Below are 18,300 nucleotides of genomic sequence, written 5' to 3' on the forward strand. Positions count from 1 at the left end.
GCTCTCCATTCCTTATGTTTGGTCTGTGAATCCCAAATGAGGCTCTGCAGCCCAGGACTGAAGTTATTCCTTTTTCCTTCTGCACTGTATACTTTGACTTTAATGGTGCAGGAATGGGGGGGGGGCTGGGTGGGTTGTGTGTATGCGTGTGAGAGAGAAAGGATGCCACCTTCTTTCCCCCAACTCATTACAGCTTTGCAGTGGGTTACGTCCTCTCTGAATCACTCCTCTTTTTCAACATATGTAATAGTCCTTCACCTCTCTCACTGATGCTTCCTTTTTGAAGCTTATTAAAAGGCACTATGTGCCAAGATTCTTATAAATGTTCTCCCAGTTTAACTAAATCTGTTGGTATAGTAAAACTAAAGAGAAAATTCACGTATTGTGAATGGAGATGTTGAGATAACTGCATCCAGTCTTAGCTAACTGAAATTCAATAAGACAGCTATGGTAGGACCTTCAGACCGATGGAGTTTTACCAGTGTTTTTTGGAGCATTAGGTATTGGCCACACTGCAAGAGGCAGGATATTAGAGGTCATATTGCGAATTCTGTAGATTTTTTTTTTTTTAAGGTTCTGCAATCTCTTTTCCAATAGGGTTTTGGGAAGTCTGCTTTCTGCCCACATAATAATTACAGATACCAAGCAACCCTTTGGTGACATGACCATTAAAGATTATGATGATGAACTCTTACATATGGCTCGTGACCTGGCAGTGAGGCTGCTACCTGCCTTTGAGAACACCAAAACAGGAATTCCCTATCCTCGGGTAGGTGTGATACAATCTATATTGATATACGGGGGTAACTTCCTTCTACTTGTCTTTGTAAGGAACTGCAACTTCTACTTTTTACAGTAGTGAACTTTTTCTTTTGTCTAAAAGGTACAGCTCTTGGCATCAAATGTGACTTACTATATTTTCCAGTACTATGCCGATTTGTTTTGAGCCCACTTTTCCACTCTGTAGATGCCAGGCTAAAGATTAAAAACTTCTCTGATATGCCTAAACTTTTTTTGTTCAGAGAATGTAGAGTAGGTAGTTACCTTCTCCTTTACTCTAGCCAAACCGTACAGACTTATTTCTAACTCTTCCTCATTACTCAAGGTGCTACGTGTTGACTTTAAAGTACTGTATACATTAAATATCTTAAGTTACTGATACAGACAGAAGGTCTCAACTAAAATTAACTGTTATCATGCAGGGAGGCATGTCTGTAGAGTTACTTCAGTAGCATCAGTGAATTAATACCAAAATAATGCACATCCAGAATAGAAACCTGGACATTAAATTAGTTTACATTATTATGTATTATATCAACATTCTAAAATGAGAGGTAATGCGTGGCAGTTGGCTTACCACTGACATACTTACTTCCTTTTATATATATATATATATATATATATCACTTAAATGAACTTAGCTGAGTTAGAAAAATCTACTCACCTGTGGCAAGTTGAAGGGCTTATGGGGCAAGTGCCATCAACATCTGCAGAATTCAGACTTTTGCTTAAAATGTTTCTAGTCTTCAGTGTTGCAAAGGAAACATTCCAATGCTGAATAGTAAATCAATGCAGTCTCTTTTTTTCCCCTGAGTCTGCAAATTGACATTTTTGCCAGGTTCATCTGTTTGAAACTGGGATGGAGGCTAAGGAAAGAACACGAAAAACTTTGATTTTTTTTGTGGAAACTTACTCCCATGTTTTGGCCAATTATATAGCTGTTCAGAACTTTCTGAATATTGACATTCTTAAAATTCTGGAGCAAGGGAAGAATTCTTATTACACTTTTTGCAACCAGATCTGTTGTCAGTTTTCACTTTCACCTTGTTACAGCCTGTCTGACAAGTGTCTTGTTAGTTTTTGCTGTTCAGAACATTGTGAACAGCAAATGAAATTGACAAGGATTTGGGACCGTTTCACTCTGATGGGTTGCTCTTGGGAAAGTCCAGTACATCCATATAATGCTGCTCAGGAGCTTCCCCAGAGGAAGCACTCCTGAGTGAAGGCTGGGAGAGGAGAAGAGTAGAGGAGATACCCCTTGAGTCTCCACCACCATCATGGCAGCCAGGAAATGAGGGAGTGGGGGTAGGAACTGAAGACCGCACAGGTAAATTTATCTTGTGATAGACATGAAGAGGTGGACTGAAGCCAAGAAAGGTTAATGAGTAGGGCATGAACAAGAGGTTTGTGGGTTTTTAAAAAAATAACTTATTACCAGTTAACGTCCTGTTCAATAAGATTAATTTAATGGTGCATGAACAGAACAGCTGTTTCTTTACACTGTGTGTGTGTGCGCGCATGTGCGAAACTATGGCCGGTCAGTTGTCTTTCACTCTGGCTATTAAGCTTAGTCCTTGGGCTTGCAGGTATCAAGTACATTTTCAAGGCCTGGAATTTAGTACTTGTTAATAGTGCTGCACTGACTGTTTTGCAGAATGAATGCAGTATGGTGGGTAGCAGGAGCCCAGGATTACCCCATAGTGCCCTCTAGCTAATGGGTTTCTTTTTCTGGAGAGAATTCTTATAGGGCGGAGATGGCAATCCTATCTTGATGGCCATTTGTTTCTTGGCTCTCTTGTGCAGATAAAACTGTAAGCCATTTGTGAGGGCCTCTTGCAGCTGCTGCAGGTTTAAGTTATCGCTGCCATTGAGATTCCTTATTCGAGTGTGAAAGCTAATTTCTTGTGCAGAATTATGAGATTCCCACTAAATTGTGCTTTGAGAATGAGAACATTATCTCTGCCATAAAGTAGTCATGGACTCAAATGTGGATACTGCAGTAAGATGATTTTCCTGTGAAAGATGATGCATTCATGGCAGAAGATTAGCTCATCATTTAGGCAATTATTTCTAGCTACAACGTTGCAACTTCAGAATGGCGCACCTATTCTGCAGCTGAAATGTGGTGTCCTGGCTGAGCCCTCTTTATTGGGATGTATTTCTCTTCTTCACAACAACCAAATTAATTTTAAAGGATTATTGTAATTATTTTTCGAGCTGTTATGTTTGCATCTACTGCATGTAGTATGGGCGTGTACATAACAATGTATGTAGTATAAAGAGATTGCCAGTGTCCTTTCATTCCCAGGAACAAGGGAACAAGTTCAGGTGCACTGAAGATTAAAGCTGTAATTCACAGTTTACAAACCTAAATGCACAAAATTAAGCACCTGAATTGCATAGGTGCTGAGCACTTGCAGTTTAGTAGTTGTGCGCTGAGCACTTCTGAAAATTAGGGGCTCTTCACTTAGGCATATGAATCCCACTTAGGCATCTAATTTTAGGGACCAAAGTTTGAACTTGGATTGCAATACATTCAGCTCTTGCTTCAAGTGGTGGGAAGTTGATCTCTTCTTGCTTTATGTAACTAATGCACACTCCATTAAAAAACCATGGCGTCTTTAATACAGCTAAGAGTGGAACTTAGAACATTGTAGCACTCGTTGCTCAACGTGTCATGCAACTGAAGCTCCTTGTATCTGTTTCACAGGTGAATCTAAAGAAGGGAGTCCCTCCTGACAGCAATAATGAGACCTGTACTGCAGGAGCTGGCTCTTTGTTGGTGGAGTTTGGCATTCTTAGCCGGCTGCTTGGAGATTCCACATTTGAATGGGTGGCACGGCGAGCTGTTAAAGCACTGTGGAGTCTTAGGAGCAATGACACTGGACTATTAGGTAGTCAATGCTCCCATGTGATTTCCAGATGTCTTAGTCACTTCAGCCAGAACAGGATGTATTAACTGTCTTGTCTCCCATCCTTCTATTTTTAGATACCCGACTTCTTGCACAGTAGTGCTTCACACATTCTCCAGTATATAAAGGGCACCACTTATCTTCTATCTGACTTTGATATTGTGGGCTCTCTACATATGTACGCTTTTTATCTGTCTGTGATATTCTGTGGATGTACAGGGAAAGCATCATAGAGATCGAGGACACAAACCCCTGATGGTTGGATTTTTCAAAAAAACCCCACAATTGTGAAATCAGTTTGAGTATGGCACAAACTTGAAGTTCCTACATGTGTAGGCCCTATTAACATAAATTAAAATAGCATGTGAGTAAAGGCTGCAGGATAGGACCTTCAGTCTTCGAATAACTGCATGAGAGTACTAAGCTTGATGATAATTAGTTCCCTGAGCAAACAAACATTAACTTCTTGGCAATACTTTTTCCTTAAAGTTATTTTGTAACTTGAATATGTGCAGATCAAGGATTGGAACTTTAAAAATGAGTTGTTGCTTGTGCTTCCAACTAAAATATGCACCAGGAAATGTTTTAGACATAAATCTTTGTCTTTCTGTCTGTCTATCCCTGAAGGAAATGTCGTGAATATTCAAACTGGCCACTGGGTTGGAAAACAAAGTGGCTTAGGAGCGGGTTTGGACTCATTCTTTGAGTATCTATTGAAGTCTTACATCCTTTTTGGAGAAAAGGAAGACCTAGAGATGTTCAATGATGCATATCGAAGTATTCAGAACTACTTAAGAAGAGGGTATGTTTCCCATAGCTATCATTTTCTTAAATTTACAAACGCTCCAATGCTGGGTGATGAGTTGTATAGTGTCAGTTGCTCTCTTTGGAGAAGATGTGCTCTCAAAGAAAAATTTTCCTTGGTGGAATTATCTGGCAACTGTTGTTTTTAAATTGGTTTGAAATTTGCACCAATAAGTACTCTTATATAGATCAATTGATGGGGGAGAGGAGAAGAGAAATGGTAAATCACTGTACATTTAAACCAGTATTTACTACTTGGGACAGTAGTGAAAAAAGACAAACCATCCCAGAGGGAGGGAAGGGTGTTTGGGTGAGTGCGAGAGAGAGAAACAGTACTATACATGCTCGTTTCGGGCCCAGTCTTACCCCTGTTGTCAGTGGTAAGGCTCCCATTGATGTGGTGAGAGTAGGATTAGGCCCTGAATTTATATAAATAATTAATATTATCTGGGATTAACCCTGTTTTCCTAATAAGGTATAATAACATAGGCTCAAAAAAATATTGCATCCCCACATCTGTAGAACTCACTGTTTCTGTGATAGTTGTAAATTATGGCAATGTTGTAAGAATTTAGCATTAATGTGCCTTGTGCTCTCCTGAAAATGAAACATTCGTGTGGTGGTGGTGTTGCTTTGCAGACGGGAAGCCTGTAATGAAGGTGAAGGAGACCCTCCTCTCTATGTTAACGTAAATATGTTCAGTGGGCAGCTGATGAACACCTGGATTGATTCCCTGCAAGCCTTTTTTCCTGGACTACAGGTAATCTCAATTTTCAGTCTTTTGGAGACTAGGTAGTACAGTGGGTTGGTTTATTAGAGATGTTCGTTCTAATGCTAGTTCTGGCGCCAAGTGAGAGTCTGAACAACAGGTACCAGCTTCTTCCTTTCCCTGGGGGTGCTCAGCCCCTGCCCCGCCCCCACTCCCCCTCCTCCTGCATGCTGCAGAATAGCTGATACGTGGCGAGCAGGAGGTGCTGGGGAGTCGGCGGGGAGGGAAGGTTGATGGTTGGGGCCACCAGTGGGCAGGAAGGGAAAGGTGGAACTGACTGCCAGTGGGTGCTAAATACCCACTAATTTTTTTTCAATGGGTGCTCCAGGGCTGGAGCACCCACGGAGTTGATGCCTTTGGGCTGAACGTATCCTAGAGTCCCCTGCAAACCCAGCAACCAGTTTGTCATGGCTGACTGTCTGCAAAAGAGAGGGCCAAGACTAGATAGTAGGGTAACTCTCTGCCTAAGACTGAACTGCATCCACAAAGCGGTGCTGAGAAACTTGGCTTGCACTTCACTAGTCTTAAACTATTCCCCAATTTTCAAGAATTAATTCTGATGCTAATCTTACCATTTAGGGATCTGTGATGTGTTGATGTGAGCTCCCTCGTGCCAATGTTTGTGGTGTGAATGAAGTAACCGTATGATTCTGCTTTTATTCAGGCCTCTTCCCTCTTGAGGCGTATGTTACATCTGGGCATCCAATGCAATATGTGGGATGAAAAATGAATTACTGTCTTTGCATCCAGTGAAGTGAGCTGTAGCTCATGAAAGCTTATGCTCAAATAAATTGGTTAGTTTCTAAGGTGCCACAAGTCCTCCTTTTCTTTCTGCGAATACAGACTAACACGGCTGCTACTCTGTCTTTGCATAATGTGAGCACAGTATTTATTACATGCACATGTTTATAGCTGTTAATTATTTCTAGGTTTTAATAGGAGATGTGGAAGATGCTATTTGTCTCCATGCCTTCTATTATGCCATATGGAAACGATATGGAGCTCTTCCAGAGAGATACAACTGGCAGTTACAGGCACCAGATGTCCTCTTCTATCCACTGAGGCCAGAGTTGGTGGAATCTACCTATCTTCTTTACCAGGTACTTCTCATTCTCTGAGGATATGGCCTATATAAATGTTGTGATTTCAGAATGCACCTCTGCTTTTTCTGTTATGTATTTGGTAATGGTCAGGCAGCAAACCTCATGCCAGTCCATAAAAAATATTCTTTTATACAGAAGTGTCCCTGGCTAGCTGTGTTTTAGACATGTAAAACAGTATGTGCTGCTTGCTTTGAAAAGATGCTGTGCTATAACTCGTCTCTAACACACTCAAAATGCCGCCTTTCAGATGTCCTATGTAGCAGATCCTTGAACAAATACTTATATGGCAGAAATAATGTTTAAACTTGGTGTGGCAGCTGTTGCAGTGAAGCAGGATCTGTGCCAGGGCAGGTACCACCCCTCCTCTCAGGCTCACTGGCACAGTTTCTGATTTAGTCCAAAGGCAGCAATAATACTTCTTTTAAACCATCAGCTTCTCTCTGCCAGAAAAGTTTCCTGCATCTGTTCTTCCAGAGGACAGGCCCGGCAGGACCTTTCCACTGGGGCAAGTTATGAAAAGCCCCAGGAAACAGTGGGGGCACTGAATAGCTTGCCTAGCAATGTCTGTCTTGAGAATGTGCTCCAATAAACCCCCACCATAATAAATACCAGCTTGACAATATTTTGAATTCCTGACTTTTTTTCTCTCTCTTTTCTTTCTCTACACAGGCCACAAAGAATCCTTATTACCTTCATGTAGGCATGGATATTCTTCAGAGTCTGGAAAAATATGCAAAAGACAAGTCAGTTTTCAAAGTCCTTACCCTTCTGTCTCCTGTCAGTGTGTATTTGTTTGTTAAAGACTCTAAATTATCTGAAAATGTAAAGAGGTGATCAATATTTTTTCAGAAAGATGACAAAGTACTTAAGTTACATTTAATAATAAATTCTGGAGGTTTCTTCTTTGAGTCAGCATATACATGTGATGTAACTGGCTTGTCTTCAGGTAGAAATCTGCATCTTCAACTGGGAAGAAATATGCAGGGTGTTTTTTGAATGCTTTCTAAATTTTATTTATTTTAAACAAAAAATCCTTTCGGTAATGTCTTTTTGTCTTGATACTATTTTTTTCTGAGAATTGGGTCAGTTTTTGGCAAATGGGAGGAAACCGATTTGCTTAAGTTCTCGTAAGAGGAATATTTCTACCCTCAAACCAATCTCCAGTTTAAGTTTGGACTTAATCAAAATTTAAGTGTTCTCTGATCTAGCATTTTGGTTTGAGACTACCTCCTTGTCAAAACAAAAGTTACTTTTAAATGTTGCCATTGATTTTAGAGTATGGGCTTAGTACCTATTTTACTAATATTATTGCAGGACTCATACAGGAAACTTCAGGTAATAAGGTTTTAGACCTATCTGCTAAAATAAATACAGTGATGCCAAATAAAATGCTGTGAAATGTAGGTTCTCTGTGTTGCATAATGACCCTAGATTATCTTTCACTTGCACATTTTTAGGCACAGAATTTGTTCTTTATTACTTTTGAAAAGTCATCTAACCACCAAATATTTGTTCAAAACTTGTAAAATATAACTGCAGCTAGAGTAATAGGCTGAATGACAACTGCCTTTATGTATTTCTAATGATTTGTCAAGTTGTGGCTATAAGGAAGACCAAGAGATTGTTGGCAGCCCTCCTCAGTTTACCAGAAGTTGTTAAACTGTGAAGTCATAGATCAGGACTCTGGTCAGAGAATGGCCATACAATCTGGATTCTTGCTACAAGTACCGTATATTATATTGCACTGGTTATTCCAATACATGTGTTTTAGGGTAGTACTGTATAACGAAATTTGTGGTTTAGTTCATAAATAACAGTACTGGCAAACATCTATCTTTTTAAAGTGTGAGATGTGTCATCTTATTTTAATTTTTACTTCAACCCATGTTTGGCATTTGGTCTGAATGAAGTTATGAATGTGTTTTGTTCCTTAATGTCAAATGTGATGGAAATAAATCCAAACTAAATTTAATTTTAGGTGTGGCTATGCTACATTGCATCATGTCATAGAGAAGTCAAAAGAGGACCGGATGGAGAGCTTCTTTCTCAGTGAAACATGTAAATATTTGTATCTGGTATGTATTTACTTTTATCACCACCACCAAAAAACTTGGGAACTTTATATTAAAAGGAAGAAGCTTCTTTGTAGGGACTGCAGGCAAGCAACAATAATAATAATAGAAATGCAGGACTGGAAGGGCCCTTAAGAGGTCATGAAACCTATCCCCCTTCCTCTCTCCCTTGCTGAGGCAGGATTAAGTATTCTTGGACCAGTGGTCACCAACCAGTTGATTGCGATTGCCGGTGGTGTAGCATGGCTGCTACTAAGGCAGACTCCCTACCCTGGGCCCACGCCACTCCCGGAAGTGGCCAGCACGGCCCTGAGGGTGGGCGTCTCCTTCTGTGTGCTGCTCCTGCCTACAGGCACCGCCCCCAGAGCTCCCATTGGCCGGGAGAGCTGCGGGGGTGGTGCTTGCAGAGAGGTGCTGCAGGGGTGCGTTGGCCTCTTCTGGGAGCAGTGTGGGACCGGGGTAGGGAGGGAGCCTGCCTTAGCCTCGCTGCGCCGACCGGGAGCCGCCAGAGGTAAGTGCTGCCCAGCAGGAGGCCGTACCCCAGCCCTGAGCCCCCTCCCAGAGCCAGCACCCCATACCCCCTCCTGCACCCCAAGCCCCACCCGGAACCTCCTCCTGGAGCCAGCACCCCACACTTCCTCCTGCATCCAAATACTCTGCCCCAGCCCTGACCACCTCCCAGAGCCAGTGCCCCATACCCCCTCCAGGGCCCCAGTACTCTGCCTCAGCCCGGAACCCCCTCGCACACTGCGAACCCCTCGGCCCCAGCCCAGAACCCGCACCCTCTCCCAAACCCCAATCTACCCCAGCCTAGTGAAAGTGAGTGAGGGTGGGGGAGAGCGAGTGACTGGAGGGGTGGGGTAGGGAATGGAGTGAGCGGGGAGGGGCTTTGGGGAAGTGGGGCAGCCACGGAGTGGATCCTGGGTTGCCCTTACATTCCAAAAGTGATCTTGGGTGTTAAAAGGTTGGAGACCACTGTCCTAGACCATCTCTGACAGCTGCTTGTCTAACCTGTTCGTAAGAATGTCCAGTGGCCTAGCTTGCACAATGCTGGAGGGGAAGGGAAAGGCTGGCTGCCATAATGATTCATGTTATAAACTTATGAATTCCTCAGAAAAATATCTTTTGTCTGCACACTTCATGTAAGCACTTACTTTAGTGCAAAATGAATGCTTAAAGTATTCAGCTCTCGTACTGAGTAGTCCCCTTCTAACTACCACCAATTTTTCTGCTTTTAGAATTAAAAACAAAAACAACCCTCCCCACCCCCAAAATTATAGTTTCCTTTTACTCTAATGGAAATCTGTGCCTCCAATCTCAAAAAAATCTAACAAGATTGTTTGGTGTACTGACTTGTTTAGTGTCATGTTGAATTATTGCGCATGCATTTGATGAATGTCCTGATAACAAACATGAGTTTCATTAGATGGATAGCGTCATGCTTTCTCTCTTTTCCCTGCCTCTTGTTTAGTTGTTTGATGAAGAGAATCCAGTGCACAAATCTGGAAATAAATATATGTTTACTACTGAGGGGCACATTGTGTCTGTGGATAAACGTTTTCGTGACTCGCTCTGGCAAGATACCTTCCCTGAAGAAGAGGAAAGGAATGCAGAAAAACTAAAGCCTAACGAATTAAAAGCCATGAACTCCAGTTCTAACGTAAGCAGTGTATAAAGTGTCTCCGGCTGTGTGGTTGGAGAAAAGGGGTGGTGAAATATTACACCTTGAGAGATCGGGGAGAGGAAAGCAACTTTGAAGTGGTAACTAATGAACTTTGTTCAGCAAACCTATATTCAGATGTTTAAAAAATCCTGAACCATCTCAAGAATTTGAAAATTAGAGTGACTGCCTCTCGGAATGGGTCTGGATGGCTTGGAATACAGGAAATTGCACAACCTGTCAAATTGTAGGTCCCTTGCTCCAACTGTCCTCTCTTTCATAGTAATTGAAAGTAATTGTCATCTGATTGTTAGGGGATGTGCCCAGAGTAAATTGGTGCCCTCCATTCATTTCCTAGAGGTCAGCTTTGTGCATTGCCCAACCGCCAGCTCAGACTCAGACTTTAAAGCCAGAAGGGACCATCCTGATTATCTAGTCCGACCTCTTGCACGTTGTAGGCCACAGAACCTCACCCATCCACTCCTGTCATAGACCCTCTAACTTCTGACTGAGTTACTGAAGTCCTCAAGTCATGATTTAAAGACTTTAAATGGTGGATTCTCAGTAACTTGCTCTAGTTCAAACTTGCAAGTGACCTTTACTCCTCCATGCTGCAGCATGTGAGAAGCTCCAAATACAAACCAAGAGAACACTACTTGTTGTGAAGTTTGCCTAAGACAGAATGTGCGGGGTACTAATCAAGGTTCAGAAGGGCGGGAGAGTGAGGCCCCAAACGCTACAAGGCACAGCAGTACTTACTGCCACAAGTAGTCCTGCTGGTCAGTGAGACCACTGCATCTGGTGCTAAGCTGTACACTTGTTAGTGTTTGCAGGGTCAGTGCCTGAGATTGTAACACTGTAGTACAGAGAATGTACATGATTGATTATACAGGTTTTTGAATTATATGATTTGTTGCTTTGTTCGCAGTGCAATAGGGTTCCTGATGAGAGAAGATATTTGTTGCCGCTGAAGAGTATTTACATGAGACAGATTGATCAGATGGTGGGTTTGATCTGAATTTGTTCTTCAGAGTAATGCTTCATAATATGCAAGGAGGAACGTGGACTCTGATTCTGATACAAATATCTACAACTGTACACCTGCGATGCGTCCTTACATACACTGAGTCACTTAAATAGCCACTATGTTTCTTAAGGATTTAACTATAAACTATAATAGTCTTCTAAAGTGAAATGTTATAAAGCAAAGGGAACTCTGAATACAATTTGATCAGAGTTCTGTCCTGATAAAATTTCATACAGTAAAGCTTGTATTGCAAATGAAGGCTGGATAATCTTGGAGTACAATTTTTTTTTTTAAATTTAAAAAAGCAACTGGCATGTGCCATGAAAATCATTTTGCTACCTTTTTGTAGCTGTATTGTAAATGATGTTCCTCTGGAAAAAGTTTAGTATCTAAGTTGAAAATGTTTGGAGTTTTGATGGAAAGGAAAGGGAATGTGCAATTTTATCACCAAATTTAATCATTTGGATTGTTCAGACTAGCAATAACAATGCTATTTGTTCCTCAGGTAGAAATATTTGTAGTGGGTTTTGGTTGAAACAACGCTTTGTTTAGAATAACAGCTTTGAGAGGCAACTCCTAGTCATAAAAGAAAAGTTCTCAGTACCGTCATGAGATGTTTAAAACAGTGTTCTTAACATGAATTTGCACGTTCACAAAAGCAGACTAGCTATAGAAACCAATAATTTAAGAACAAGGTGCCTTTGTTTGTAGGGGAAATGCACAAGCCACTCTGAACTCTCTGAGCTGCTCACCTTGTATTGCTTAGTTGAACAGATGTTCAAAATATTCTTTAGGTTCTTTCTGTCATGTACCGAATCTAATGCCTTTTGTAAAGAGATCCTGAAGAAGTATACAATTATCTGACAATATGAAAACAAAGTAATTATACTGTTGGTAGTGCTTTTGGGGTTAGTGCCTTAATAAGCTTACCTTCCCTCATGAAAAAACCTGAGCTTTTCTTTGAGTCGGAATATATTTTTGTTAAATTGAATCAGTTACTTTTGGAGTGCCTTGGTCATACAGTGTTGAGTCCCAAAGAAAATGAAGTTGGTATTTTAAATACTGGAAGGATGTTGCCTATTATGCATATCCCAAAGAATGTTGAATTCTTTACACCTTTTTTCTGTGAATTCAGTCAAATATTGTACTGTATGTGCTGATGTGTGTTGCCATGGTTGAGGAATTCATACAAAGCCTACAGCATGCTGAGATCCCTCTATCGAAAACAGTAGCAGTGGAGTGCATTCATCAACTTTCAGGAGGTACACAGCACTTCACAGGTCAGGCCCATAGTGGCTAGTAACACTGAGCTCAATCTTGCCTGTGGAAGTCCCTTTTGAGCCTCCATGATAAGTGGCGGTTGGGGGAGGGAAGAGTGGAAAACGAGCTGGTTGCCACCTGCCCCTCAGCTGCACCAGGTGCAGCTCAGGCATGCTTGAGGATTACACAGTGTGAATACTTGGGAAGAAAGCAAGTGAATTTGGGACAGTTTGTCATGGAGGGGAAAAAAATTCCTTCAACTGAGACTGAAACAAAACTTATTTTAAGGGTTACTATTTTTAGTGCTTCTCATCAGTTAAATCTGTATTTTAAAATCTCTTTTAGACTGCAGTTAAAATGTATTCAGCTACCACATTGTTTCCTACTTTTAAGTAGAGCTAAAACTTAAATAGGAATTTCAAAGTAACAGAGCCAAACTTAATGTGTGTGTGTGTATATACAGATCATCTTAGTCTTCTGACAGAAATCCAGTTCTTCATAAGCCATATGTTGCTTTCATAAAACATTTCTAACAAACATAATGAAGTCCATGTATTTGAGGCGCATGCTTAACTTAGTATACAGATGCATCTCAGGGACCTCCAACTAGACTTCTCTGTTCTTGCTAACAGATTTATCATGTATTCAGGAATCAAAATCTTGTCTTCCTATTTTTACCTGGTAACTTTTGAGGATGGGGGAGGAGGGGGCGACTTATGACAGGTAGCAGATATAAAGTTCCCAAAACATACCTGTATAAGGGTCTGGTGCCTTTTTGAAGTTAGATACACCTTGAGCTAAAAAGTATTTTTTCTTAATTGTTCAAAACTATTACTGGAATATTTCATAGTCACTTCAGTGCCTATTTTAAAGCAAAACATGCTTCCAAGGTGTTATGATCCAAAGATGTATTAAGGGAATGCAGGTGACACAGTCTTAACTGGGGATGCCAGTCAGCCTCAGTTGCTAATTTAAGTGCAAAGGGTATTATGGAAGAAGCCTATTCTGTCTACTGGGGAAGGCATAAGCAAAAATATCTGGGCATTCAGAGATGCTGCTACCTGGGCGAAGTCTCTTACCTGCCAGTGATTTTAAGTGAGAAACTTTATTAAAGTTAGTAATGTGAAAAGAAACCTACATAGAGCCTCCAAAACGTGCAGCTTACAATTTTATTGTAAGCAATTAGTTCATGCCGACAGGTATCCTGGTGACTTCTTCTGCTGACAGCAAAACCTCCCCGATCCTCAGCTGAGCCCTTTGAACACCCATTATATGCCCTGCTACTTACAGTAGTGTTTGTGCCTTCTGAAAAATTGAGCCGAAATGCAAGTTCCGGATGGAGGTTAAGTAAAAGTATATGTTAAATTTGGGTAATTCTCAAAAGACCAGTTGGTTTAACCAGGCTGTACAATTTTTATTTTTCTCAAGTTTTTAATTTTAGGATTATACTTTTCTTAATTTTTATGTGAATTGCCAAAATTAGACTGACCTTCTTGAGTTGTGGAATTGGGCCAGTGTGGGCAGCGGCAGTGCAGGCTTCTCTGCTCTGTCCAGCTGGTGTGCCTCAGCCTTGAATTAGATGAATAAATTTATATCTAGTACTGAGAAGAGTTGGCTCTCCAGGACTTTTCAGTGCTTGTTGTCTCAGAGCACTAGCCACAATGCCAAATGGGATGTAGTCACCTGTCAGCTAGAAACAGGGCTGAAGTCACCAATTTGCTTTTCATAATCACCTAATAGCCATCATCCCATAGTAATAAACTTGGGTTGCTGTGGTACTGGATTTAATCTGGTGACCTGAAGGTGAAAGACACAGTCTCCTCAAACAATCCAATTTCTCCCTCTCCTTGCACCTCCCCTTCTTAAAAGTATTTTTGAAATAAAACATGTCAAAACACAGGCCATGTCTTATGTTTGGTGCACTAGTGTGAAAATCTATTTTTAATTAAGTATTAGAGCCAAGTTGAAAACACTGCTGAGATGACTTGCTTATACTTATAATGTTGTACGTCTCAGTGTAATGTGCAATATAATTTTTCTAATTAAAATTGCATTGTATGTATGTTTAATTGTTGTAAAATGTATTTAACTGGGGGAGGGGAAAGACTTGTAAAAGGATCAAATGTTCTTTTATAAATGTCCTAAGAAATTTTGTCAAAATTGCTTAAAGTAAGGTTTTACAAATTTGTATTAAAAGGCTATCTTTGACCTTTCTGTTTGGTTTTTCCCCCCCCCCCCCCCTCTTCCTCTGAAGAGGGATGTAACTTTGGGAGTACCATGGTGCAGTTTTCAGATTACACATCTTCATTTCTTTCATGGACTATGTAGTCTGTACATTTCACCCCCCCCCCCATCCTGTACACTTTCCAAAAGTCTTGCTTAGTTGTTGGCTGAGAAGGCTGGACTAGGTTATGAAGTGGGAGTTTTCTGTAATATTTTTATTAAGCCGATGTATGCCTCAGTTTCTCCTATATTTCGCAAGGCTACCCAGTGGGCAGGGAGGGCATTAGGTAAAGGACAGTTTGCTCTCAGGACAGGGTAAGAGAAATAGATGTGAATGTTTACTAGCTGTCTGAGCTTGAATGGATCATTGATACAAGGAAGGTCTCAGCCAGTCTTTTTTCAGTGGAGAATTTGAGAAGACCATGGCAAATCCAATCTCCAGGGCACTGGGCATTGGTTGTTAGGTGTCAGAGGACAAACAACTGGGATGATGTGAGGTCGGAGGGGGATAAGAGTTGGTTGCAGGAGGGACTTGGGCTATACTTTAACCTTCAATTCTCTGTGCTAACCCAAGGACTTCCTAGGCTGTGTTTCAATTGACTAATAAACCCGACACTTTTGACAATGCTATTTGAATATCACTGCAAATGCTTGGTGAGGTACTTTACTCTCTGAAGAGTGTATGAGTCTCTACCAGGAGTCTGTCTTATCGGGCCTTGCTGAACAGAGCTCACAGTGTGAAGCTGAGGAGTGCTGAAGCCCTAGAGATCGTCTAAGGAAGTGATGAGGCTATATGCTTTACCCAGTGAAGGAAGAGCGTAACACCCCTTGGGCTGGGGTCTGGCACATTGAAGGGGTTCTTCCTAGAGACTTTGAAAGCTGGGGCCATAGCCCTGATCCGGTGGATCTGTGATACAGGTAAAATCAATAGAACTAAAAGCCCCCATACAGGGAGAGCTGTAGGTCTTCTTACAGTCTCCTGTGACAGCATTCACACCCTCTTAGACAATATGAACAAAGGGAAGCACAGGACGGCTATTTCTGCTACCAACAGTGTTGGGGAAAAATGAAAAGCTTGTGAAAGTTCTCACAGTACGGAGGAAAAATTTAGGAAAAAATATTTTTTTTCTATATTGCACAGTTTCCCTTAGCTTGCCAGGTGTCTGAACTAGTGTTACCAGCTGTAGCCTCTCAGGTATAAAAATGCCAATAATGAGCATATTCTTCCTGTCCCATATGGGATTCATGTTGGGGGTGGGAGAGAAGTATGTTTAAGGAATTGTTTCATACTGTAAATTTAACTACAGATCCAGCCTCTTTAGTCTGCCATGAAACTGCAACCATCTAATCCCTGGCCAGTGTTCTGCCCTCCTACAGCCAAAGAGCCAGCTGTCATCCTTGCTTTCTCAACAAGCTGAGTGCATTGAGACCTGAGTTTTTCTGGGGAAAGGGAGTGGCTTAAACCAAATCTTGTAACTTCCATTTGCCTATGGGAAAAGGCAGCCTTTTCTGCATGTCCCTGCTTGCCTTTCTTTCCTAGGCTATACTTTGCTTCCACTGCTTTGGTGTGCTGTCCCTCCTGCATTCTCCGCCTCCCTTGCCTCACTTTTCTATCAGTTGCTATGGTTGGGTCCCAATGCAAAACTATAGTAGGGTGTGTTGGCAGAGGAGCCCTTCTATGTCTTACAGGGCTGTTGCTCTGAATAGTTTAGTAGGCAGCAGGTTTAAAACAAACGAAGTATTTCACACACTGTACAGGCAACCTGAGGAACTCCTTTCCAGAGGATGTTGTGAAGGACAAGACTATAACCGGGTTAAAAAAAAACTAGTTGAGTTCATGGAGATAGGTCCATCAATGGCTAGTAGCCAGAACAGGCAGGGATGGTGTCCCTAGCCTCTGTTTGCCAGAAGCGGGGAAGGGGTGACAGGATGGATCACTTGATGGTTACCTGTTCTGTTCATCCCCTCTGGGACACGTGGCATTGGCCACTGTCGGGAGGCAGGATACTGGGCTCAATGGACCTTTGCTCTTCCAGTATGGCCATTCTTATGTTGTTAGTTGTAGGCCCTTTAACGAGTGCACCTTTCTTGTCCTGGCAGCAGGCTATTACTGAAGATATGGGACAGCTCCCAACCATGATAGCTGGGAAGAGAGAGAATGAATGCAAGTGGGTGGGGTTTCTGTAGTGATGCTGTTTTTTCTCCCTCCTACCTGTCCTGAAGACTGCATCTTATCCCCCTAGACACAGAGCTGGTCATGGTGACCCCTGTATTTGTGACCTTCAGGCTCTTTTCATCACAGCTTATCTAGGCCTAAAACCGTGCAACCTGAAAAAGCTTAGCAAGTCAGGATGCTGTTTGCACTTCTCCCCACCCACATTCTGCTCTCTGTGCTTTCTCCCTACTGAATAGAGTCCAGTTCCAGGTCTGTCTGATATTCAAAGCCTCTATGGGATTCATCAAGCTTATAGGAAAGAATGCCATAACATTTCACAACCCTGACCTTCCACTGGAGCCATGAAACACTTTTGACAACAGGAATCCTGTGAGTGCAGGTGACAGGATTTTCCCAGGTGCTGGATCTACACTGTGGAACTTGCTTCTGCAAGAGCTAAGAATAACCATTTTCTTTTGTAGCATTCAGACCTAAAGATAAAACCTATTTCTTTGATGTAGCTTTCCTTATTTGCTATACCCACCCCACAGCAAGTCACTTGCTCGTACAAACATAATCAACTAAAAAGCCCTATTAAACCAATCAAGCTGTTTCCTCTTAAGAAGGGACCTAAATATTTGTAAATATTTTTATGAGAGGGAGGGAGGGAGGGAGGGGGAAATGTCATGGGGTCATATAAGTAGCTTGACAGACTACAGCTGCTTTGAGGCTGAATTCTGGAAAAATCAGGGCTCAAACTGGGCTGATACACACCATATGCCCACTGGTACCGCTCCAGTGCACCAGCTACCTTGCCCTGTCACCTTCCTTCGGTGATAGCTAGAGATGTTCTACTCAAAAGTGCAGCTGCTGACCTGGGGTATTAAAGCTTCATCTCAGGCAGCTGTTGTAGCTCCTGGAGCGGTAGAATCACCTGGCACCATTAACTATGGGAGGAGAGAATGAGCAGCAGCTGCCCCTGCTTCTACAGACTCCTGACTGACCAGCAGTTGCTGTTGCTCCTGACCAGGGTAGGGGTCTGGACCTTCCCTTGTTGCAGCCCGGGCTGCTGTTTTCTAGTTGGTCGTGAAGAACTCCAGGCTACTGCTCTATCCCGAGAGGCAGCAGTGGGTGGGGCTGGAGAGTGGCTTGGCCAGGGGTGGCAGTGTACTATTGGAGGCCCAGGACAGTGTTGAGAACATAACCAGGGTGAGTACTCTTGCTTGTTTGTTTCCAGTGAAACCTGAAATCACTTACCCAAAGTTTCCTAAGCAGAGCCTAGCGCATGCAGGGAATTTAGCTTTCAAAACTGGACTTTGTTGCCGTGTTCCCAGACTGTTTGAGTCCTTTAGTCTGGGTTACGGTGATTGGAAAGGGCTGTTGTGAACAGCCTGGGGCATTGCCCATGGTCTCAGAAATGTAAGATTCAGAGTAGTCTTGAAGCAAGGCTTGGTCTTTACTTTTTGTTTGTTCACTCTGTAGCCTTCTCTACTTTTTATTATCTGCGCTGTGGACCTGACCCAAATCCCACTGAA

General features: G+C 42.1%; 1 protein-coding gene across 1 annotated transcript in view; it reads left to right on the forward strand.

The window, feature by feature from the left end:
• Positions 1–14,595, forward strand: part of EDEM1 (ER degradation enhancing alpha-mannosidase like protein 1) — a 30,040-nt gene extending 15,445 nt beyond the window's left edge. The window contains exons 4-12 of the mRNA XM_073351187.1: positions 598–769; positions 3,491–3,674; positions 4,320–4,494; positions 5,136–5,256; positions 6,195–6,365; positions 7,038–7,111; positions 8,347–8,443; positions 9,912–10,100; positions 11,029–14,595. Of these exons, the coding sequence (XP_073207288.1) occupies positions 598–769; positions 3,491–3,674; positions 4,320–4,494; positions 5,136–5,256; positions 6,195–6,365; positions 7,038–7,111; positions 8,347–8,443; positions 9,912–10,100; positions 11,029–11,118 (1,273 nt within the window). The 3' untranslated portion in view covers positions 11,119–14,595. The remainder of the gene's footprint in view (positions 1–597; positions 770–3,490; positions 3,675–4,319; positions 4,495–5,135; positions 5,257–6,194; positions 6,366–7,037; positions 7,112–8,346; positions 8,444–9,911; positions 10,101–11,028) is intronic.
• The last annotated feature ends 3,705 nt before the right edge of the window (positions 14,596–18,300 follow it).

Source organism: Lepidochelys kempii, chromosome 7 (genome assembly GCF_965140265.1).
Source record: "Lepidochelys kempii isolate rLepKem1 chromosome 7, rLepKem1.hap2, whole genome shotgun sequence".
Taxonomy (NCBI): domain Eukaryota; kingdom Metazoa; phylum Chordata; order Testudines; family Cheloniidae; genus Lepidochelys; species Lepidochelys kempii.